The sequence below is a fragment of the Syngnathus floridae genome, chromosome 10 (assembly GCF_059516105.1).
Source record: "Syngnathus floridae isolate MCC-2025c chromosome 10, RoL_Sflo_1.0, whole genome shotgun sequence".
Lineage (NCBI taxonomy): Eukaryota > Metazoa > Chordata > Actinopteri > Syngnathiformes > Syngnathidae > Syngnathus > Syngnathus floridae.
In genome coordinates this window covers 5,983,680-6,009,029 of record NC_142422.1, presented here as the reverse complement: position 1 = coordinate 6,009,029, position 25,350 = coordinate 5,983,680, and the positions used below count along the sequence as shown (strand labels likewise).

General features: G+C 38.5%; 1 protein-coding gene across 2 annotated transcripts in view; it reads right to left on the bottom strand.

Moving 5' to 3' along the window:
- Nucleotides 1-25,350, bottom strand: part of cdkal1 (CDK5 regulatory subunit associated protein 1-like 1) — a 171,492-nt gene that overhangs the window by 108,014 nt on the left and 38,128 nt on the right. For both annotated transcript variants that reach the window (XM_088386707.1, XM_088386706.1), the window contains exons 6-9: nucleotides 24,957-25,053; nucleotides 22,220-22,268; nucleotides 18,303-18,423; nucleotides 8,527-8,630 (exon numbers count right to left, since the gene is read on the bottom strand). In XM_088386707.1, coding sequence (XP_088242833.1) covers nucleotides 8,527-8,630; nucleotides 18,303-18,423; nucleotides 22,220-22,268; nucleotides 24,957-25,053 — 371 coding nt within the window. The remainder of the gene's footprint in view (nucleotides 1-8,526; nucleotides 8,631-18,302; nucleotides 18,424-22,219; nucleotides 22,269-24,956; nucleotides 25,054-25,350) is intronic.

Below are 25,350 nucleotides of genomic sequence, written 5' to 3'. Positions count from 1 at the left end.
TCGGAGCAATTGTCTTTGTGGGTATGAGTGAGTGCAAAAGCTGTCCCCCCCGTAGCCCATTCGTGACACCCACCACTAGGGGCTCGGGGCTGTGGCCATGGGTGGCCCACTCTGTGAGAACTGATTCCTGCAGGGAGTGTGAAAAAATCCCCTAGATGATATCAAAATATACATCATGGGGAGGGCACACACAAACACGCAAGAATGCATACACACTCACAAGGGGACCAGAGTGTTGCAGTGATAACAGAAGCACAGACCAAAGTCATCTCTGTGAAATGCTTGAAGACATCAACTCTGATTCCTGAAGCAAGCAAATGGGTTTCATCTGTATCTGTACAAGTGAGCCTTTGTTATTATTCATTTTGATATAACTATATGTCTTATTTTGACTGTTACACTAGCGTAAATGTCAAAAGTGTGCAATTTTTTATTTTTTATTTTTTCCCAAAACTATAAAATAATTCCGAAAGCTAAGCCTTACACTTAAAACATAACACAATGGTTTTACACTAAGGTCCCTTTAGGGAAATACTCCTGCAATTTCTAATCCCACAATGACAATATCATCATTCTGCTTCTGGCACCTCCTATTCATGTTGCAGTATGGGATTTGCTGATGAGAAAACCGCCTGGTAGAATGTGATGAACTATATTTCCAAAGTACAGTTTTAATCGCTCTGCTTCGTTGCAGATAAGCCAGTCGTGGCAGAGCATCAGACAGACATTTAAGGCAGAGCGATCACACAAAATTCACTTGTTGATCAAAGACATCAGGCATTGCTAACAGTGGTGTGAACCAAAACAGAGAACTAAGAATGCTTAAGAGACAGAATGTGAGGGAGGATCAAAAGGGGAGACAGTAATGATCAACAGGGACAGCGCAAAGGGGCAAAAAGAAACACGGAACACATGAGGATCGAATCATCACTATGTGTAATGTGGGAGTGAAGTGACTGAATGGTTTCAGGCAGGGAACGAGAAACATCGCCAAAGTGGGACAAGTTGCATAATGTCCCAATTGAGCAAAACCATATTATCTGAATTCCTTTGTCACAAACATTTCATAAGAACATGTCATCATGAAACACTGCCCAGCCACTGCTCACGTGTTGACATTTTACTTGCCAACACGTTTGGTTTTCAACACTTTGGTTACATCTTTATTGTTCTCTTAGGGTATTTTAGCCAATCTCTTTCAAGTAGAGCATTGCCGTCACTACAGCATTAGGGTGAGGTTTCTTTTACCAATGTTAACACTTGGGCTGGAAAATAATTCAATAAAAATTCCAGGTTAGGGGCGGTGGGTGTGTCAGATGTCAGGATGAGGGAATTCTGGGCACATAAAAAAAGGAAAAAGTTTCCAGTGTACAACACAGAATATGCCAATTAATCAGGAGATGGCAGAGTGAAAGCGGCTGCACATTTAGAGCTAGAACATGGGGATGATGTTTTTCTCAAGGACACTTTGACAGTATTGAATAATCAGAGTGGCATCTTTACATTTTCAGCGCTTAGTTTCAACCCCAAATTTCGGTGGATTTCAAACGGCTCCACTGAATTTGAAATCTTACAAGCATTGTTCCAAGAGAAAGACAAAGCCACTACCCTGTTATCACTCTGGCTAAAGCATCCAATTACCCACATTCCTTTATCAAATAGTCCCAGTTTTTTTTTGTTTTTTTTAATGAATGATGTTACTCTGCAAAAACAAATCAATCTCTTTATTATCATCTCCCCAGTGCACTAGTCTCAAGACGTGGTGATCGCGGAGTTGTACCCAAAATTTTGGAATGCCCTCTTTTTTTTTTTTTTTTATATTGGTTTGCAGTCAGAAAATAACCCCAAAAAGATATTGAAACAATAATTATTAAAGCCAGGTTAAACACATAGCCCAGTATTTCTTTAGATGTGTTATTTCTTTGAATGTTACAACCTATTACGACTTTTAATTAGCGAGTCTTTAATGAGTCGTTTATGCGCCTGCTGGCAATGAGTGCACTGCTTTTGACTACTTTGCCTCTTTAAAGCACTTCAACTTTGATTAGTGCAGTCCAAAAAAATGACAAATAATAATTCTCTGTGTGAATGACTGAAAATGAATGCTTTCTATCAGCTACCTCCTCTGATCTTAAGCATTAGAGAAATGCAAAGGACAGATATGTGCCACAGTGCAGAACTCGTAGGTATCAATCAGGATTTGGTTAGTGACACACGACCAAAAGGCTGAAAGGGTTCAGACAACGGCTTGTGTAGATTAAACAGGCCAATTAATCTCTCCTTCTTCAGCCTGCCAAACTGCAGGTCTCAACTTCAAAGCACACACAAAGTTGAGAACTTGAGCCATTTGTACATTTTTTTTTCACTCATGTGTGACTCAATGGGTTTATGGAAACAACCTTGTAGTCGTGTAGTCTCTTATCTTCAATAGGAGAGTGACTGTGTACGAACCAGTCAGGGCAGAGTGTAAAACTTCCTTGTGTTGCCCGAGGACATAAAACCATCTGACAAAAAGGAGGGGAAAAAAAGCTAAAAGGGAAGAAAAAAGCTAAGCTGAAAAGAGAATAAAATTTCAAGTTCAAGATTAAATTACATCGGCGATCTTGTGACATGAAGGGAATAAAGCCTGAAAGACCGTGAAGCAGTGCAGAAGGGCGTGCTGGCAAACAGGAAAGGAAAATAAATTGTGGCATGAAATATAGAAATCATTATAATAGAATTCAGTACAGTGCAAAGTGTATGTGTGTGTTTTTTGCACATCTATTGACTATGTGACAGTACATCGTCATTATCATGATGTAATCAAATGACAATGTTATGCAATTTGTTGACTTACAGTCTTACACTACTTTTTTTCTTTTTAACATGTAAATGCAACCAAAACTAATCTGCAAGAACAAGAAAGGTATTCAACTACTCTTTTTAAACCCATTTGAGGCTTAAACTGACAACAACAGAAAAACTGGCAGTAAGTTGATATCCCATATAAGTCTGAACACAATTGTATGCCTAACATCTTGCGAATAGGAAATGCACAGTGGTGCTATCATGGGGGAGAGCCAAATATGAGTCAGAGGATTGAGAGGAGTTAAACATTTTAACAGGCACAAACCGACTCTTCCGAAGCGTGTAAGGCCTTACAGACAATAAATAAGTTCGGTGGTTGAGCACATGGTCTGATCTTAAACATAAGTGTTGTACTGCCACCTATTGATTGAATGTGCAACTGCTCTCCCCTCCCCCATAGAGAAGTCAGCCTCAATGCCCTCCCTTGTTTTAGAAGGACAATAAAAAGCCGAGAAAATTGATAAAAAAAATGTCATTAATTTTAAAAGAAGAGAGAAATTCACAAGGTAGTTTATCTAATATTACAGTACATAAAAAAGCTATATTGTAGTTACATTTTTGAAAAGAAAAATGAAAAAAATAAGTTGTTTAAAAGGAAGGTGGACCATGAACAACGTAATACAATCCACTAACTATGGAAAAAGGACAGAGGAAAGAAAAAAAGGTGTGGACACAAGTTCACAGAGGACAGAGCAGATGGCGTCTGCTTCACTCACACAATAACACTCACACACATTGCATATGCACATATACACAAGCACACACTGGTGACATAATAGTAGCATGCCAGGTGTGCAGTTGGTGGCCTGCAGTCTGGCATGGGCCAAAGTGTGCAAGTGTGTGTTGTCTCGATCCCTTGCTCTCTTTGTGTGAAAGGGGCCCCCTATTCACTCCACTCTGCTGCCAGCTTGGCACTTAATCACAGAACAACACACTACATGCACACACTAGGACAGGCACGCACACAGACACACAAAGCCACGCGCGCAAACACCACCCTCTGTTGCCTTTTTGTCCAGCCTATGGAGCGATTGAAAGGAGGTCAAAGAAGAATCCAGAGAGAAACAAATCAAATACAACGATACTTTGGCTGAACTTTAAAATGAAACTGTGTAAACAAAAGCAGAGGAGTAAAAAATAAATGTCACCTTGCGCTAGGACTGACAATCCACTAACCATACACGCTCACAAACACACACAAACGCACACACATTAAGCACCATGGCCATGCATAATACGCTGTGGTAGAGGTGAGACTGCAGCCATGTGTCCAAATCGGGCCTCAAGAGAGTGCCTGGGTAAAGTGTGTATGGCTTTCTATCATGGTAGGGACAAATGTTTGGACGCAGAGTATTGTGAGAACAGTTTGAGAGAGGACGCAACGTTTTAAAACAAAGTTAAGATTGGGTTGAGTTGTTCTGCTGTGTGTGGATGCGGCGGCACAAATACAACAGAAATATAAATGGGAAAAATATATATGTTGGAGATTTCATGCAGGACCTCATGTGAAGTTTTTAATTCAGGTCTTCCAGAATTTTCAAATTACAGATGATCATTTGACTTTTTTTCTTCATGTGTTCATCCCCAATTTATCAATTCATTGTCACTTTTTAAATCAAAGTTTTCATGGTATGACAGGATCTCGCTCAATGCCCGTGTGCTACCGAGTAGAATGCTGGGAAAAGTTGTGCCACAAAGGAAGTCTGCATCGAAGTCAACTTCCCATTGATGATGTCATCGTTCTTGTATAGAACACTTTGCTCTTTAGAATGCAAAAGTTGTGACTTGATCAACAAAGTCTCTGCTGGCAAAAGTGAAGTAGTGCATTTATTTATACGTAATTTGTTGAATATGCATGTTAATCAACATTCAATTCCACAAACTCGTTGCAATCTTAACTTTCAATGTATCCAATATGTCAATCTCCAATTGGAATCTTTAACCATTTTTGTCTGGGACTCACTATAACCGTTTCTATTCTTTCGAGAGAAAATTTCCTCCAAGTGCACTATTGTCTCCATTCTGAATACATCAAGCTACAAAGATTTGCAAAGAAAGAAGTCAGGAAATGTTTCTACAAGTCGGGGTGGCATACATGTGAACTCTGCTCTGAGTGTGTGGTTGAGAATTCAGTGGCTGTACAAGAGCCACATAATGAAAAACTGTTGCTGGAGCCTAAACTATATATCTGAGCGTGGCCGAGCACACATGGGGAGACTTTTCTGCTTAAAAATAACAGCTTCTCAGTCCAAGCACTTCTATCCAGAAATCAATTTTAGCTCATCCATGAGAGCTTTACCAGAGGATAACGACTTTGGCCAGAATTTATTTAGCAAGCGCAGCAGATTTCCATGTTATTTCAAACAGGCCGTACATAGTGGTGACTCAACCACGATCAATGCAGCTGCTGTGTCAATATTTAAATTTTTCCAATCTGTCATCTACACATCAATACAAGACAAATTTTTCAGAACTGTACCCATATGCTCATCCTATTATTAACTCATTCACTGCCAGCACAGTTAAAACGTGTCTTTGATGTCTATAGCTGTCAATGGCAGTGAATGAGGTAAAAATAAAGCTATGCGTGCTATGAATCCGCCACTCTTTTCAGCCTTAACCACGTCATGACTGGATCTACTCACAGGGTAAATAACCCTTGTGTACTTCAGGCGGGTTACTCCACTAATCAAAAACTCAGCGCTACCAATAAAACTGGTGGAACCACTGACCCATGCTGGATTGTTCCTGGCAAACCTTGGCAGCCCTGTCTGCCCAAGTGTCACGTTACAGCAGCGGCGGAGGTAAACAAGAGCTGACACCTGTCACAGATGTTGCAGCTAAGCAGTAAGCTTGCCCACATATCTATCGGAGGCGATCTGTCAAATGCAATCCAGCTGATGCCAATGGAATAAATGTGTCGTTCTTGCTGTTTGAAACTGATCATTCAGTCATGTGGAAATGGCATAGTGAGGAATATCAAACGTAGGCACATTGGGCATTTGTTGTCACTGGACAGCAAAGGCCAGGAGGCTGTTTGACCTTTGATGGGTTACCCATTAGAAAGATTGGGAATCAAAACAAAATGGAAACAAAATACAGTAAAAATACGCCAATAATGACTCAAACGGAATGTTTTAGATTTTGGGTGCTAGCAAGTCATGTCATTATGACACCAGCTCGAAACACAAGTGGTGTCGTGATTTTTAGGACGCATGTCACACACTAATGAGATGTGTCATGCAGGAGTGATAGCTGTTGTGTCTATGAAGTGTCATGCTGTGCTATAGTCGAGACATCCGCCTGATAGTTTAAAATGCTAGGACAAAAGCCAAAGTATCCCAATAAAATTAAATTCACTCGTTGGTGAAACAGCTTTGGCCATTCCAACTGAAGGAACTCTTTAGATATTTATAAAATTATACCACAAAAACAGTAGTTGCTCAGGGATTTTAATTAATGTAATGCCTAACGTAAATAATAATAATATTAATATCAATACTAATAATAATGGGCTACAAATGAAATCCCGTCGACTGTACATGTAAAAAAAATTCACCTCAGCTAATGGACTATTTAGCAAATTGAGTCGGTAAGCAAAAAGTGTTGGTATTGAATTGCTGAAGGCTTTCACATGGAAAGAGAGTTATTTACCTCAAATTGCATTTGAATAAATTTCATAAATCCTTTCAAAGTTATCCAAGATGAACCAATCAACTCCCAAAGCTGGCTGACTGGTCAATGAGAAATACCATTCATATTTGCTCGTTACATTTTTCTATTCGCCATCAAATAGCAAATCCAATTGTGGGTTTTATTACGGTCATTTCGAGTTGGTTCAAAAAAGAAAACGAATAGCAATTAAAGTGAGAGTCAAAGCAAAAAGAGGGGCATTTCATTTAACAGTGATATAATTCCAAACTGAACAAAGGGTCTTCGGTTTATAAATGCGGTGCATGATATGTTTAATAAAAAGAGATTTCTAAAAGGGAGCATTTTGATTAGATGGCTAAAGGGTGCAAGGAGCAATTATGCCCAAAAAGAAACCTGCTTATCACACTTGCCAGTCTGTAGTGTGTTTGTGTGAAATGATCATGTTGCAAAGAATTAAATCCATTTTCAGAGACACATGGATGAAAGGAAACCTTTTAAGTGTGATCTCATGTTTGGATTTAAATATGAATTACAGATCCTGAGGATCGTATGTTGTGGACCTAAAAACATCTTGTCAGTGGTACATCCACTGTTTTTTTAAAGGGGGGCACAACCTTCAGCTTCCTCTTTTTGTATTTTGAAAACAACAACCGCCACTTGCTATCATGTTTCCTGTTATAACGGATCAGTCATACATAATCTCACCAACAAACTAAGCTTCCTGCCGAGTGTTTTATGAAACGTGTTTCTCTTGAACTTGAACATGTTACATTATCATGTACATCTACAAAAGTGAACATTTGGCAAATGAGAACATAATGTCAAGTAACAAAACAATGTACAACAGTCTTAAAAAACATTGTTTCCAGAATGCTACATGTGTCTCTAAACTGTGCAAAAAGTGAAAAGGGCACGAGCTCTTCAACCAGCAGTGTCTTCTATCTTATATGAATGCATGCACACGCCAACACCAAGGCCTCGCCAGCTGGTGAATTCGCCCTTGAATGGCCACCCTTGGGCAATATTGTGCATGCAGTTGTTTTAAAGAGTTCTGGATACTGTAGTTGGCTGCAAAAAGGTCTCAAGTTCCAATATGGGTTGCGGCCATTATATGCAGAGTTTGCGTGTTCTGCTTGTGCTCGTCGTTCACAGTACAGTAAGTACATGGCTTCCTCCCGTAGAGCAAAAACATGCCTTTTCACTGCTCATTTGTATTGATTTGAATGAGAACAGTTCTTGTTCTTGACATGTCATCATTCAATGAGGACACTTGGGATAGGGTTCAGGCTCCTTCCACACTCCACAGAGTAAGCACTTTGAGTGGATGGATGGGTGGATGAATAGACAGACAGGCGGATGGATGGACTGATTGGGTGGTTCGTCGGAGACACGGACGGACAGATGGCTAGATAACCATTTAATCAATGAATCAATCAAGAGTTGGGGCATGCTCCTTAGTTATAGCTGAATCTTATATTTCCAATTTTGGGGATGTTTTCTGTGACTTGTGCACATAAAGGCCTGACCTCTATCAAACATCGGAATGAACTAGAGCTGAGCCGGATCTTGACATCTGTTACCTCTGACCAAATACAGTATTGCCCCACCCCAAAAAAATCACGTGTACCATAATTGTGGTAAGTCTTCCAAAAAAAAAAAAACAGCTTTATATGCAAAAGCCAGATTGACTAGGCATTGTAGCTACTGTTCACAATAATCCACTAAAATCAGGATCTGTAATGTCAATAGGTAGATTTGCCCTTGACTGACCCGCCTGGGGGTCTTTTTGAACCATCGCCTGCTGTGCGGCAGGGTAGCTGGGAGTCTACACTTAAGAAACAGATGCCAGGGCACAGCAGCTGTTCATCTGGCATCAAATCAAGCCAAATGGATGGACCCACAAAGCAAGAACAAAAAAAACATCAACATGTGTTAGTAAAACCTTTGCCGCATGATAGGAGGGCCACACGCGAACTGAAATCAACAATTACCAATGTGAAAATATGTGAAAAATATGTAACTCACCTTGGAAAGACTGTCGAGCTCTTTCAAGCAGCTCTTCTATGGGATAGCTGGCCAGGTCTCCTCTGGCATGCTTTGTCTTGCAATAGGTACATGCATTCAGGCACCTGAACAAGTAGGTAGAGAGAGGATTAGGTCCATTATCTAACAAATGAAAGAACAGTCTTTGTAGTGGTTAGTTATGCCTAAAAAATCTTCCATACTTTTGGGAGTTCAAGGCTCACTTAAAATATTTTTAAGTGCGCCTTATAAGGACCACCTGTGTCTTGTGAATGGATGTTGAAATAACACAAATATTACGGTATGCTTATTTACAATGAAGCACTTACTTGGAGGACTACACAAAAATATATATTATGGATTTCATCAATTTAAGTCAGATAATAAATTTGGCACAACGAAACACATTTTTTAGTGCAAAAACTGTTGATGTGCTATAAAATATGCTGGAGCATGGCAAATTACCATTTCATCCAAATGCCCTAAAATATCAAACTGTGACAAATGATTGACCTCAGCCCAGTTCCTCAGTGAAAGGAGCCTCTGTTGTTTCACTGAGTGCCTTTTATACAAAAAATTGAAAAGATTTCTGTTTTTCCTAATTCATTTTTAAGTGGAATAAATCGCCTTGACAAAACAACTAGTTAATGATCATTAAGCAGAAAAAGGCTGTGATTTGAACCAACTAATGTGATGATGGTAAATGTGGGATTTTGGGAAAACTATTGTCTGCTACTGAGAAAAATCAAAATAACAGGCATTGTACTACGGCTTCACATAAACTGGCCTTGGACCCAGAGACACAAAAATATTTGGTTCAAACAAGTTGTTTGAACGATTCTTCATTTTTCTTCTTCTTTCTGAATCCCACACTGCATTTGAGATTAGTTGTACTACTGTCATTTAAGGTTAAATAAAGTCAGAGCCACAACTGCTAGAGTAAAATACTAGCTTGTGACTGTTTCTTCATTTGATTTTATTAATTTTAATAACATCACCACCATCTGAAGATAAACCAAAACCCCTAATCCACAGTTCATTTAAATCACAATTTTCTAATTTATTGTTTGAAAGAGAACTCTAGGAAGCAGTTAAGAGATTAACGCATCAATGCATCAATAATCCTTTAGAACTACAAACTCCAAGCATAGAGGCACGTCACCAAAGGCAAGAAATTGAGGAGAAAAATAGTTGTGTTTTAATCTGTCTATCTCTGCCACACTATGCATTGCTTATCCCAGTTGAGGGCACTAAAGATGGCAGCTAGGTCACATAACCCCGATGTGGAGAAAACAGAGACAGATGGGACTCCGCAAACGCTCACACACAGACATTCACCACAGCCACCACCACCAGGGGGTCCATCCATCTTAATGTGATCAGGCCCAGCTGAGTGGATCACACCAACATTAATCTCAAGAGACAGTGGTCTACTTGCTCCAGTGTGTGTGTGTACATGTGTGTTTCCATAATTGTGTGTGTGTGTGCGTATCAATTCCCCGAATGTGTGCATGTGACATTGTCAGTGCGCTGTTGGTGGGCATTTGTCCAATATCACCACAACGCATTAGCAGATTCGACATCCCCATCACACCAAACAATGTGCGACAACTAGTCAGCACTCTGACACCAAAAAAAAGTTGGAGCAGAGGAGCGGTGTCACAGCATGCCCCATAAAAATACCCATGCTTGCCATAAAGTGAAGTTTCTTGGACCCAAGCGAGAGCCGGTTTTAATTTTAAAGCTATAACACCGTCAACTTCCATAATGACACTAAAAGTAAATGCTTGTATATTGTTTACCGCCTTAACAATTTGATTTCATCCTTTGTTTCTCACTATAGCCCTTCTGTTTCCGACTGGCTAATTAAACCACTGAGGTAGCTGCAGCACAACTGTGTAGTTCATCAATGTGTTACAATGAGAGGGGCTTCCTCCCTAGTGTGTCTGGGGCTGGTTCGTGTGTGCACAAATGTGTCTGTATATGTGTGTGTTAAAAGCGCTATTGTGTTGCAAGTCTTGAAAAAGAAAGCCCTGTGGTTTCTCTATACATTTGTAAACCTCCCTTGACATGTGCACACACATTCTCACACACGCACTTTCCTTTAGAGGGACTCCCTTGTGCGGCATCTTAAAGACACAGACTTGGAGACAGTTAAGCAGGAAAAGGTTTTCTCAATGATAAGCACTTAGGTTTTGCACATTAATTAGAAAACTGCTCCATGCATAAACAAATTGGGCCGTGTGTGCGTGTGTCTTAGTCTGCTGACGGGGTTTTGCACCGTGCCAGTGTGAGAATGCAATTACCGGCAGCAACAAAGCTTAGGCTGCTGGGCAAATCGGCGAGTCTTTCAATTGTAAAGCAGGGTTATTCAGTGCATGTATTATTCACGCTGAGATAGGGCGGAGTTGGTCAATGAGCAAACAGAACCTTAAACTGCCTTTCGATGGGTGAACAAAGCTATGCTTTGCAAGTAGTTAGCCACCGCAAGTCAAAGTCAGGAGTCAAAGAATATTGCATACTCAACAATGAAGCCATATGGTGGGAAAGTGGATTATTATTATATTAAGAATGGTTGGCAGTTTAAATCATCCTTGCGAGAGGACATGAGCCTGGTTGTTGCATGGAGAATTTGCATATAAGGCCACTAATTAAAGTGTTCCTACCATTGAGGTCATTAACGGAGTCATCATTAATACGTCAGAAATATATGCAAGCTTGTTCAAAACCCACGCGGTTAATAAGATAATAAAAAATATGTGGCCCCGCTGAGTTGTTTTCTATTTTGCCAATAACTATCTTTGGTCAAGGTATGAATGCTGAGAAATAAACATTCACAAGGTTCCCTCACAGTTGCCCATAATAGAATGTGGGTGTTTTTGTTGCTTTTGTTGAATCTGTATACACGCACGGATCCTGAGCCAACTGCCTTTCTGCGTTTTGTGCATGTCAACTACAGCATAGCTAACAATTTATTCAATCAAGCCTTTGTACGTGAATTTCGTCACGCTACCAGGGTGAAAATACGGCTTGTTAATTTGACTAAAGGTCACAAAATGACCTTAGAGACATTTGCCAACTACAGAAGTCTAGATTGTTGTTTTGGCTCGTAGATTGAGAGCACGCGCAAGATGTGTGTGTGAGACCACGACCTCATGTCAACATGGGACCTCTGAGTGTTTTCATAACTTCTTGTTTTGACTGTAGGCAGACCTCGAGACTGTTTTTATTAGATCAGTCAGGTCATTGTTACAGGACAAAAATGGTTTTGTGCACCATTTTTTGAGATTAGCGTGGTTTTTGTATGCTTCCACTACAGAATGGTAACATTATTGGCAAAATATGTTACCAGAAGTACAATAGTAAGTGATTTACTGTGATTTACTGTGTCTCTGTTATGACAGAGGCAAACATTTTAGTTTTTATTTCTTTATTTTTAAAGGACAAGTGAGTTTAGGCTTTATGTGATGAGAATTGCTTTCCTATAAACATACAGTATCGGCAACACAACAAACTGATGAATTACTAGTATTGAAATCAGAGACCAGCAACAATTTTTCAAATATTTTGAAAGGACGATTGGTAATAAAAATTGCTAGCAATGTCTCTAGTTTTTAAAAGTGAAGACATTTGTAATTTTAGTGATGACACAAAGTCAATGCAAAATTTGTCTTTGTGGGCCACATGAAATAATGTGGAGGGCCGTAACTGGCCCCCAGGCCTTGAGTTTGATATGAATACATTAGCTGGCTCTAATAATGATGTTCGTTTCTACTAAGGTAAGTTGGAGAAAAACTATGTAAACAGCTTTATATTCACTGAATATTACTTTGTACCTTCACACCTGTGGATATAAGTCGAGGCATACATTTATCAACAAAATTAATTCCCTTCTGGGAGAGCCACCCATCAAAATTATCAGAGCCTCACTGTCTGCTGTCGACTCGCCACTTGGGCCGAAATAAGTAAGAAATAATGGTCAGTCTTCAAGATGAACACAGGTAGACAACCACCACTATCGATTCCATCGTGACTTCCAAAGTTGCAGAAGTTAACTCAACAAGGGAGTGCTGATGTCAAATTAACAAGTTTACGACATTCAGTTCACTGGGGAAATTTCAACACTTGGAAGGAAAACATGAAAAACCTGGTATATTCAAATACTCTGAGACACAATCTGTTATGTGAACGTGCGTGTTTGTGCATGTGTGTGTGTGTGTGTGTGTGTGTGTACGCAAAGTGTGCTTTCCTGTGACATGCTGGTGTTAATTCGGTTACTCGGGGGTTCTGTAGCGTAATGTCTTGTAATGACATACAATCTCATTTTGTCCAAGGAGACACATCAATCTTTTGGATTTACTGCAGGGAGCACAGGCCCTCCTGGTCTCCTGGAGACTGAGGGAGCAAGAGTCGTTTGTGTGTGCGTGTGCGTGTGTGTGTCTAACATGCATTTGTGTGTTTGTGTGTTAAACAGTGGGAAAGAGGGAAATGGAATAATATGTTCAGACCAGTGGAGCTGAAAACTACCCATACATTGGTTTGATAAACATCAGGAAGGCCACTGTGGTGCACAGCCAGAGGAGGTGGAGGTGTGTGACAGAATCTACATTGGTGTATTGGTGTTGTGTGAAAATAAATAAATAAAAATGTGTTTGTGGGTTTCTTTGTGCATGTGTGATAGAAAACATGCTAGAGTGCCAAATGTAATGTGCTTTTGCCTACATCCTGCATGCATGCATTGTCAATCTCTCACACAGGAGACTATTGTGTAAACACCCCTTTACAGTTTGTCAAATGTTTATGAAGAGATTTTTTTTTTTTGGTCATGAAAAAACACTGACATGAGTGCCAACATTTCTAAAGAATGTCAACGTAGTGTCTCTTCTTGGCCTTGGCTTTGTCTGATGCTTTAGGATACAGCAGACAAAAAAGAAGAGATACTGCCAATGAGAGCGACAAAAAAAAACATATGGTACAGCTGAAGTGTCAATCAGTAGTTTATGATTGCTTTTGAAATAACTTTTCAACAAGAACTTGGATCTTGAATAGGGTTCCCTAACAAAAAATAATTATTTAGGCAAGCTGTAATGCGAAGGATAAAAAGAGTAATAATAATAAAATATTATGAATTGAAAAAAAGTTAACGGAGGTCCAAATAGAAAACAGGCCAACTAATCACAGTTAATTCTGATGAAACGACCAATAATCTACTGAGAAACTATACGGCATGTGAAACGTCTCTACCCAATAATTAATTTTGACGTTGACTTATTGCACTCCAGCAGCTCAAGTAGAGATGTGTTTACCACCTTTTTTATGTTGCAATAACTTCCATTTACGGTTTGTTGGTTATTATGACACTGCGTTCCTTCACCATTATCGGTAACCTTTGGTGATATCACAGAAAAACACAAAACAGCCCCCCAAATAATAAACCACGTGTGCTTCGGTCTCTCAATACATAATGCAAGGTAACGCTTTGTCCTCTGAATTGTTGTGCAGCTTTTTCATGAAGTAATATATAAACAAAAAAATATAAATAAAATAAATAAAACTGAAAGAAAGGGAAAGATCATTTCTACAAAAGTTCAGTGCAGTTTACATGTTGAGTAGAAAGACATTAAAAGACATATTGAGTCCTACCCCTTGTTTGCCATAAATGATCTAATCCAATTTACGGTGTGTACAAATACAAAGACTTTACAATATGGAATTTTTACTCTATTGCGTGTAAAAATACAGAACCTTTCTATTATCTGACTGACTTGTGACACAATAGCTAAAAAGATAGCAAGCAATACCTCTGCAACATATCAGGTCAAAGTGTCAAATTTTCAATTACTTCAGTTTTTTTGTTGTTGTTTTTTCAAGGTAATAATTCTAACACTGACAGAGAGAACGTTAGTGTGGTGGCTGTTGTTTCAAGGGGAGTTTAACCCTGGCCCTCCGAGTCGGTTTATTGTTTTTCCTCTACATGTCCACGTCTGTGACCCCAAACTTACCCCTCTCAGCTGGCTAAAGCTGTAACTGTTACACCTTGGTCACAATACTTAACACAAATCTATGTTAAGGTCAGCGGCAAGGTTGATAAGACCCATTATTGTTCTTTGTCCACCCGGAGAGTTGAAGAAGTTATGGCGGCCAGAAGAAAATCAGAGGAAAGTCACAGTGAACAATTGTGGGGCCTGATGACCAAACGCAAACATAAAAAAAATCTACTTAAAGTTGGATAAAAACACTTTATAAGTCTCTGGGGCTTTATTTACATGCTTAATGCATGCCTGTGTGTATTTTGGCATGATGTCATCATAATTATTTTTCTAGATATTCAAAGATTGGGGAAGAATAAAAGGAGAGAATGAACTTCCTTTTCAATCAATAAAGCCTTGCCTTATTTTTTTTAAAACCCTAAGAATACTGCAGATTCTAAAACAGAACATCCTGGAAGTTCACCAAAGCAACTGCAATTAGTCAAAGGAAGAGAAAATATCCTGCCCGCGTATCTACCTGCGTGCCTGGAGGACACAAATAATGACAAGTTATTGGTTTGCTGTAAAAGGGAGAAGATCAAGCAAGACTTTAGCATTGTATCAGCAATGTGAGAGATCATAACTACCAGAAATGTGACTAAATAGAGAGAAGGGAAGGGACACATAATGAAATGAAATGAGCTGTAACAGTGGAACAAATGGCTTTTTTTTTATGCCGGGAGTTCATTGGCAATGGTTCACACAAACAAACAGCAACACACAACACACACACATTTAATGACCCATTCTGTCTGAGTGGCTGTAAATTCCTGGTTTATGATGCTAAAGCATCCCAATTCAGCTTGCTCACAAAGTGACTTTTGTTGATACTGGCAAGACACGCGCGCACGCGCACACACACACACAGAGTCAGAAGGGACCCTTAGAGTACCCTAAGTCCAGACACACGCATGTACAAAAGCACCAGCTTTGGCTGGTAGCATCAAATGTTCTAAAACTAGGAGTGATTGCAAGAACAGAATGACAAAGAACTGCTAACAACAGTATATGTGAAAACTGAATAGGAACATGATCTAATGCTAGAGCATGTTTATTGGCAGATGAGCAAGGAAGGAGAGATGTCATTTGCATGATTTGTTCAACACAACCAGTAAAGAAGCTTAATGGAATTAGGAGCAAAAAGAAAAAAACTGAAAGGTTGGAAAAATGTTGGAAGGACTCATTGGTTAGTGAAGCAGCTAGATCAGCTTGAAGGACCGAGACAAATGTAGTCAGATGTTTACTTCCTTGCACTGCTACATATATGTGTCAACGTGTGCACGACGTTAACAGGACGTGTATATCGAAACATAACGACAGAGCATATTTTACTTTTTCACTCTGGAGGGTGGTTTCAAATTGAGTGGGCATAGTGGACAAAATGTTTGTTTTTCTTTGTTTTTATAGACCTAAAACTACAACTATAGTCAGAATAGAAGAAACCTGCCAGTGCTACTTTAATACACTATCCAAGACATTTGAGTGTTAGCCGAAATACTTTCTTTTTTAACTAACCCTTACTGTTAAAAAAAAAAAAAAACTGTCTCACTGCACGCCATCCAACCCCCGTGTGAGACTAAAACTAATTTAGAGGAAGGGGATGCTAATTGAATTTGGATTAAATAGGTGAAAATAATATTAACATGCAACGGCATATTGTGAATCAATTGGAATACAGAATGACATTTCCATGAGGTTGTCCCATGTGTAAAAACTACACCCTGATGCCGTTGAGAGTCTGTGTGCTTAAGTAAAGGTGGATTACAATATAACAAAAATAATTTACTGTAACATGTTAATGCTCACATTATAGTTTATAGTCCTCTCTGATCAACACATGTGCCTCTTAAATCAACATGTACTGAGGGACTGTCCACCAGCTGACAAAGAAGCTAACAACATATTTTCAACACCTTGGTCCAGTTAACATCTATTTCAACCTGCCAAAACACTGCCTCCATCATCTCCATACCCAATACCTCCAAGTCTGAATGTCTACGAGCTAGTTTTTTTTTTTTTTACAAAATGGCTTTGATGCACTTTTATAAAAATTTTAGTATAGCAGTCGTATGAGAACATAAATGCAATTTATAATAACGTTTTGACATTAACATGAAACTATGGATGAAAATGAATTTGTTTTATGACGGAGCAAGGCTTCAATCTAACATTTGTCCAAAAGAAAAAAGTCCTCTAATGCCTCTTGTCATCTTTCCAACATTCTCTTTAGAGGCAGGAGGCAGCAGGAGTTGGGTCTGCTCTGCATTCGCGCGTTGCACAAAGATCTCTCTTGTTTTGTCTGCTAACAAATGTCACCAATGATGTCACGACTTCAGAAGAGGATTTAAAATGGATTATCTAAAAACAGAGCACATAAAGAACACACTGTCTCTCTCACATATAATTTTATATCAGCGAAGCCTGGTCAAATTAGGGACACCAATGACTGACCAAATTACACAAAAGCAGATGTTCAGTAAGGATTTGCAGCAACTATTCACTTTATCCAACAGCCTACTAAAAGACTTCCAGTATAAAATAACAAAAACGCAAGAGGATTTGCTTGTTGCTTATGTGACCCCTTAAAAAATAAAGACATGCATACATACTACATACTACAGAAAGCAAAAACAGCAACATTCAACGTGACTCAAGCTCTAAATTATACATTACATAAAGTATGACATTTATAGTAATGTGCTGTAGATGGAAAATGTTCTTGTACTGCATCAATGTCACACTCTTAATAACAACAATGTCTCGCTCTTCTTGTGTTTGGGCAGTAATACATTTAAGCCCAGAACTCAAGGGCAGGTAATACTAGTCCTCATGTTCCGTTATAATGGATATGAAAATAAATATGTAGTTAGTGCATGAAGTCTCAAGACCACTAAACTGCAGAAAACTCTTTACAGAACATGTCAAACAAAGGAATTATGTGACGCTTGTATACAGGACAAAAGTGGCGGAACAAAACCTGAAGAAATCAAAGCAAGCATTGTGACTACAATCGGTAGTTCATTGCTTCGTGATGGACATCATTAATGTACGGACATTGAAGATGTGCACAGGAATGGCTTCTAGATTGCCATCAGTGAAGGTCAAGCAGAGAGGAATTAGTCTGAACAAACCCTTTTTTAAGTAGCCCACTGAGAATACAGGACATGGTTTGTCGCAGCATGAAATTAGTTCATAAAATGTTGTGATATGAGCGTGGCTGCAGACCTGGTTAGTTAAATTGTCATAAATTACCATTTTAAATAAATTTCTGTTTTAGCAATTAGATTGCAAGACATTTTTTCAAGTCCATACTTCTAGAGAAATAAGTCCTGTAAAGCAACGTCTACGTAGCAACATAAGAAAAAAACGAATTAAAATATTAGCAGGGACTGCTACTTGTGAATACCATCAATAGCTTTTTTTTTGTTTTCTGTACACATTTTTCTTCATGTTTTAATTTGAAATGCAATTTGCAATGTCTTTGATGCAATGCAGCTATTATAATGAATCTGAGCTTTTCACTTTTTTTTAATACACTGCTATTATTGTTACCACTGTAAAAGTGTGGTTTTCTAATACTCTACATTTCAACTAAAGACAATGTAACTACTTAAGAGGTTACATAACCGAGATAAAGTGAACTGCTCATAATTGATAGCTGTGTAATTTGTTTTGTCAAGTTGTAAATCACATACAAACTCAAATCAAGGGAGCTGGATAATATTGTACTGTACATCATTTGTGTCTTACCCCGTGTTAATGGAGATGATTTCAATTAGAGGGTTTTTCCTTATTTTGGGAAGGTCAAGTCTGGCTCCCCCTAGCCTCCGGCCTCCATCTTTCTTCTGGCCCAAAAGACGAACTGAATGACCTGAATTAAAACAGAAAACAAAATTATGCGGCAAATTAAAGCAATAGTAATGTCTCCCTCTCCTTAAACAGTGCCAATTTGTTTGGTTGTTTTTGATCAGCTTGAGTTGCGTTAGTTAAAAATTAACACACAACCTGAGTAGACTATCACAAAAAAATACAGATGGAGACTCTTCATCGAACATCAAGCGAATGAACATTGCACATCTGCATTGCACACTTCAACAGAAAATTGTGACATACATACACATACAATACACTCCACTGTATTATTTCTTCATTGAACAACAAAACTATAGTCTGTTTGTCAAGAAGGGGCCACAAAGATAGAAATCAAGCAAAAATAAGGTGTCTGGCTATTTGTAATCGGCTGTTTGCAATGATCACGCATTTTAGACAACAGACTTGCTTTAATTTCTAGCCTCAGGTGCGTATGAAATTATGTTTTTAAATATTTATAAATATTGATGTTAAACACAATAAAAATCTTACTGAAAACCCTGAACTTTCTTTTCATTAGTTTTTGGGTGAAAGCTCATCCATTTTTTTAAGGCAGTTATAATTATGCCATTAATGAAAACTAAACTAGTTGCCGATCCCCGCAACTTGCTAAAATAATACGTTCAGCTTCACGTGTGAAAATACGGACACATTTTCATTTCAATAAATGGATTCTGCACACAGAGTGAATTGTAAATGACAAAAATTGACAAAGTTATCTAGAAAACACACCATACAAGGGGCACAAATAAAAACCCATAACTGAGTCAAATAGTTAAATGTCAGTGATGTTCAACCTTTATTGTGTCGAAATGGAATACTGTGGTCTCCTCTCTCTAAGCATCTAATAGCCTTATAGAAAGATGTGCGCGAGATGGAGGCGCTGAGGGATGGAATTGTCTTGCTGTTTCTATCCGCTTTACATGAGTCTCCAGGGAGGGTGGGCTCAGGGCAGGAAGCATGGCTATCATTGGTAGATAAAAATTACTATCTGCCCCTGAGGAGGACAAAAAGCCAATCGGTGAGGCGTGACTGGTCGTAATATCCCAGTACAAGCTGGGAAATGAGAAAACTCCGCTCACGAAACGTAGGACTGGCTGCGGATTTGGCTTTCTTACAGCTAGCTGCTGTTGCCAGAAAGCTGACTGGCAATGTAGCAATATATATTCTTTTCTTTTATTTATTATATTTTTTTTTATTTGCTCGACCCGATCAGTTCTTTGATCCAGTAAATCAGTGCATCACCAACACAGGAAAGTTTAGATGAACTATTTAAGGCTTTTTTATTTTAATATGTTACTATTATTATTATTATTTTTATTGTGGGCAAATTCCTTGAGGTTTTTGAATCTTGTCAATTGTATGCCACTGACGATCTTACAATATTCTGCCAAAGTGGGCAAAATTGAAAAGTGCTGTCCATTTTTCATCTCAAAATACAGAGTTCATCGGGCTCAATTGTTCTGGTGGGCAATCCTATATATACACTTGATAACCACATTCTCCATGCCTTAGTCTTTCCCACCCTTCAAATGTTCCTGCTTTTTCACATCTCTATAAATATGGCTTGACGTAATCAATCCACTCATAAATGCCTCCTAAAGGGTGACGGCAAAGATGGGGAAAAAGAATAGATAGAAGACAAGAAGATGAATTCCTCACAGATGAAAGCTGTGTACGACGGGTAGATGGACGGTTGGATCACAGCAATAGGGGCTAAAAGGATGACCTCTTGACTTACGACTGATGTCTCATAAGAGGTGGATCTGCTGTTTGATTGGAAGGTATCAACAGGGTGGGGAACATTGGAAATAACGGACAAAGGTGGCTGATGACGAGGAGCGCAAGGGGGTTTAATGTTGATCGGTTATCTTGTCAATGTAATGGCCCAAGCAACACCTACAATTGTATCGAACGGTGTTAATATCTCGGTAATGTCTGCTAAATTAATTATAAGGGGAGATGGCTTTGTAGTGTTTTTAAAGAAAACTACAGAAAAAAAATCCACATTTCTATAAAACCAAAACAATTTTAACTGCAGCACATAGCTAGACAGCAGCAAGCCTCTGTACCAGCATTTGATGTTGTCACATCAAAATACGAGGTCACTAAGCATCAAAAGATGGTGTTTACAATATCATTCAGAATTCCATTTTAAATCGATGTGAATGGGTCAACTTTGTTTCTGTCGCAGATATATCTTTATTCTTAAGCTTGATCTTATTTTTAGCAAGGAACACGGTAACAGTTTGTTTATCCTGGTGAAATACGGATCATGAGGTCATATTGATGCTATATAGCCTCTGATCTCTCGCTAAGTAGATGCATTAGCCCGGCTAACCTTGTGTGCTCCGATCTCTCTCATACACACAAGTACAGGCGGAATCTAAACTGTTTCTAAAAAAAAACCTCAGAACAAAAGGTGAAATGGTATCATCTGAGGATTTAATCTCAACTAGGAGAGATCGATATCAGAACACCAATTGAAACACTGAGACTGCTCTACAAAGGATACACATATGTATTATGGCATCTGACAATCAAAAATGTATTTCAATCTTGGCATGGTCCAACATTTCTTTTACTTGGTGACTTTGCCAAACATTAGCAAAATTTACATATTGAAAAACAATTGTTAGATTTTTTCAGATTTTATTGTTAAGTAAACATTATTGCAGAAAAACAGAGAAAAAAAATAAACGTGAAAAAATGGATTTGCATGGTCATAAAGTGTGCTTGCAAGAAAATCAACATGTGGTGAAAGACAAATAAACTGGATAAGTAAGCTTTTGACTGCATTAACTGCCCTATCCAACAATATGTATGTGAACACATAATGTTAAAATACTGTGTGCGTGCTCAGCAACTCAAACCAAGATAAAGCAAGTCATTTACAACAGGTAGTAACATAAGCTTTATGGTTCAAAGATTCTGTAAAATTAAACACAGCTTTACTGTGGCGGGGTATTCTTATTGAGTGGCGGTTATATTCCTTTTAAACGAAGACCCAAACTGAAATGATCGTCTCACACATGAAGACACAAGCTCATAAAAGCTTGCCAATGTTTTCGTTATGTGGAAAAGAGACCTGCAAGCAATTTTGTTGAAGCAAAGAACTGCGTCTTACGATTCATTGGCATGCGTATTTTAGTTACCATTACAAAAGGCAAATCCCCAGTTTAAAGGTCTCCTGGCCTCTCAGCTGAAGTAACAGCTCTGGATTTATATGGTCGTAAAGAACAGTAATGATACTGGGTAAATTAGTTTCTGTTGTGGGGGGGCAGTAGGCGATCGAGAACGGTATGAGAAGGCAGATGGGTAAAAAGAAGAATATCAAATACTTATTCTGGATGTAGTTCATATGCGCTGTATGTGCATACTGTACAGTAAGAGTGTGTAGTCAGACAATTTAGAGTTGATTACACTGTAAAATTTAAATGTCCCTAATTAAGAAGCTTCCAGTGCAAACATACACTCAAACACGGGCACACATGCAAAAGCCAATCTGTTTTACAGTTGTTGTTTTTAGAAGAGAACAGCTGGAGGGTGTATGACAGCTTTAGTGGACATCCATAATAAACTCTGTGTGACCTTCATTAACAGTAGAGTACTGTGGTGCCAAGATAGTTTTAAATGGTTGAACTAATTACTGACATGTGAGTCAGTCTTCCTTGACAGAAAAAAGCATTTGACAAGCTGTTTTAGAAAGAACCAAAACGGACTAATATATTTTTTATACAACAAACTCGGGGTAATCTGAATTAAACAGTGGTGTATTTCTGTGTACATTTAAATACCTTTAACAGCCTCGTCCACCACCTCTACCACTCGATCAATCTGTTGGACCTAAAATACACAAAAGCAAAGGCATGTTTGTGCACAGTCAAGTTCAAACTGATAAAATCAGATTGTGTCTATGTCAAGTCAGCACAATGTAGATAAGAAGATGTCCAGATTTCCAAGATGCTACAGAATTCCTGCAGCATTGCTCGCACATACTGTAGATATGGCAATCAACTGCTAGTGGGGAATGCGTGTGTCGTTGAGTTCCTATCAATGTTTGCCATTAAACAGTACATTTACTTTCCACCTGTAAAACAGTATGTGAGAGCGATACGGCTCAGGTTTTTAAGTGGCCATTAAGTACTCGGTATGTCGCCATATAAATGTCTTGGCTGTGGCAGCATAAGCCACCATGTGATTTTACATTTGGCCTGAACTGATTGGATTGAACAACAAAGTACGGAGTAACAAAAGACAATCTAAATCTGCGATTCTCAACTGGTGGGTCAGGACTCATTGTATAACGTGTTGATATGATAAAAGGCACGCAACAAACTAGTTTGGTGGCATAAAACCTGACATAAGAAGACATTCGGTGTGTCATGCTTACTGATGATTTTTATATTTCATTGGTATTTATTTTCATACATAGACATTCACATATTGTAAAAGTTTGTTCACCTCTATATGTGGCCTGACTGATTAGCGACTGATTCAGAATGTAGGTTTTCTATTCCAAACAGGTTTTTTTTTGGAATGAGGTTTCCTTTTTGTTATCTTGTAAAATTTGATCACAGTAGTAGGCAGTGTGAAATGTGTACATATGTGGGACAAATACAAAAACGAGAACAAAGAACATGCAAGCCGTACAAAAAGATGTGCACCATGAGGGCTGATGTGGATGTATCTCTTGTAATTCTCTGATTACTAAGCCGGAGCTGTTGTTTGTTTGCGTGGAGATGTGTGATGCATCTTAGATAAAGGATGTGACATGTCTGGCTCGGCGACGTGAAACACCGTGGGCTTGCGTGACTGTGTACCTCGCGCACACTTACACTGTCATTCATTTCACAATAAAGTCTCAAAACAACAAAACAAACAAAGCACATAATCATGTAGCACATGTGAACACTACAAGAACAAATTATTTCAAAAGCAGTCTTAAGCACCCCCCACCTAGCCATTAAGAGGATTCACTAAACAAAAATTCACGACTGGTACTTTGAATCTGATTTTCATATACCACCAACTGTCACTACCGTTGTGTGTTTTGATAGAGGACACATGAAAGGAGTGTGCGTGCAATGGTACGCCTTGCTCTGTGATCGTTACCATATGTGCCCCTTCATGCATGCGCGGGTTTCTGTCTGTCTGTTTGCGTGTGCACGTGTGTCTGTATCAATGCAAAACCCAATCTCTTCATGACAATAGGATGCACAGCAGTGGCAAACTTCCCAGATGTTTCTGCCGCGCCCTGAAGGCGTACGCGCATACAAGCTTGTTTATCTGAATGTAATTATATTATACATACATGCTACTTGAATGTGATTTGAATGTAATTACGTTACATAGTGGCATGTTTACTTAAATGGAACTGCATTATTCATTTAATGCAAAATCTCTACTCCTGAACAATAGATTTTAAAGTGACCAAGAGTATTTGCTTGATTTACCAACAATTTCAACAAAGTACTTCACATATATGTTTTAACTTGAGCTATCAATTTGCACATTATTGTATTTTTTTTTCATTTTAAAAGTTCCTTGGTGAAATTTATAAATAGCTTCTTGGAGATCAAGGAGTTAATAAAGGTATGGTTAAAAGATAAGTTATTTGTAAAATATATCTTATTTCACCTGGAATAATGCTTATTTACCCCTGATATTATTGATATGAACTCAACTAAGCACAACTGAACACAACCATAGTTTGCAATGTAATCTTTTCATAACAGTCACAAAAGATTGTTGGAATAAATGTTGTTGTCTCGGGACAAGTAATGAACCAAAAGGAAAAATAAGGGGGGAAAGATGAGAAAAACTGTAACAGTACTGCAATAATGGTTATGAATATTAAAGAGCAAATACTTCTGTTTGATGAATGTTCATTTGCCAGGAAACACTAATTTTGCATCATTGTTAAGTATTATCAATACATAAATGTGCACTCTTCAAAATGTGACAGCTGTGGAATTTAGCTTGAGCTGGTCTGATTCATTATATAGTCTGGTTACACACTACGACCCATAGCAATATAATATCACTGATCATTTTAGATGAGGGGGTGTTGATTTGCTGTCTAGACTCGGATTCAATTAATCTAATGATAATTATCGCTATGTTATTATTCCAATGGTTGCTTCAGAGGTTGAAATTTGTGATTCCATTCAGATTTAATATAATATATGGCTCGTTCTCCCCATTTGAGTTGCTCTTTATCTTATTTCTTTCGTTTCTTCTCATACAACTAAAACTTTGCCCTCTTTTCTATTGTCTATGCAAGTTTATTTAAGTGGTACTAGTCTTGTATTCTGGGGAGCGATACTGATTCACAAAACAGCAGGGGGGTCCGAAAAGACCAAACCAGACTCAACATGCTGCAAGTGACTTGTAAAAATGGCCTGCAATATCTTCAATGGGTGTATGTACAAAAAAAAAAAGCCAATGTTTAAAATTAAAGGCTCTTACATCAAACTCACTTTTTATAGCCAAATGTATAATTGAATAAAGGCAAACTACTAGCAAACATACCCCTATGATGCTGAGCCCTTTGAGATAGTCCATTCGAGGTTGGGCCTGTGGAACACAACCGGCTAATACCACCTTTTTTTGTTGCTCTTGGGCTTTTCTGTAAAAGAAAAAAGAAGGAACATATATATTAAAACTTTGTTCCCCAACAAAATTACAGATCAGTAGGAACACTTAAAATGTGCTCCTCCATCACTCAGTTTGACAAGACTTTATTCTAACTGGTAAACACACATGCAAATAACTTAATGGCCATAAATAACCAGGCCTGTCTAGACATTTCACGAAAAACTGTTTTTGAAAGGAAAATTCAGAGCCACTAATCTACTCATTCAAATGGTTGACAAGATGCTTAAAAGGCCTTCACGTGTCATGCTACAAGAAAGGCAGATGACAC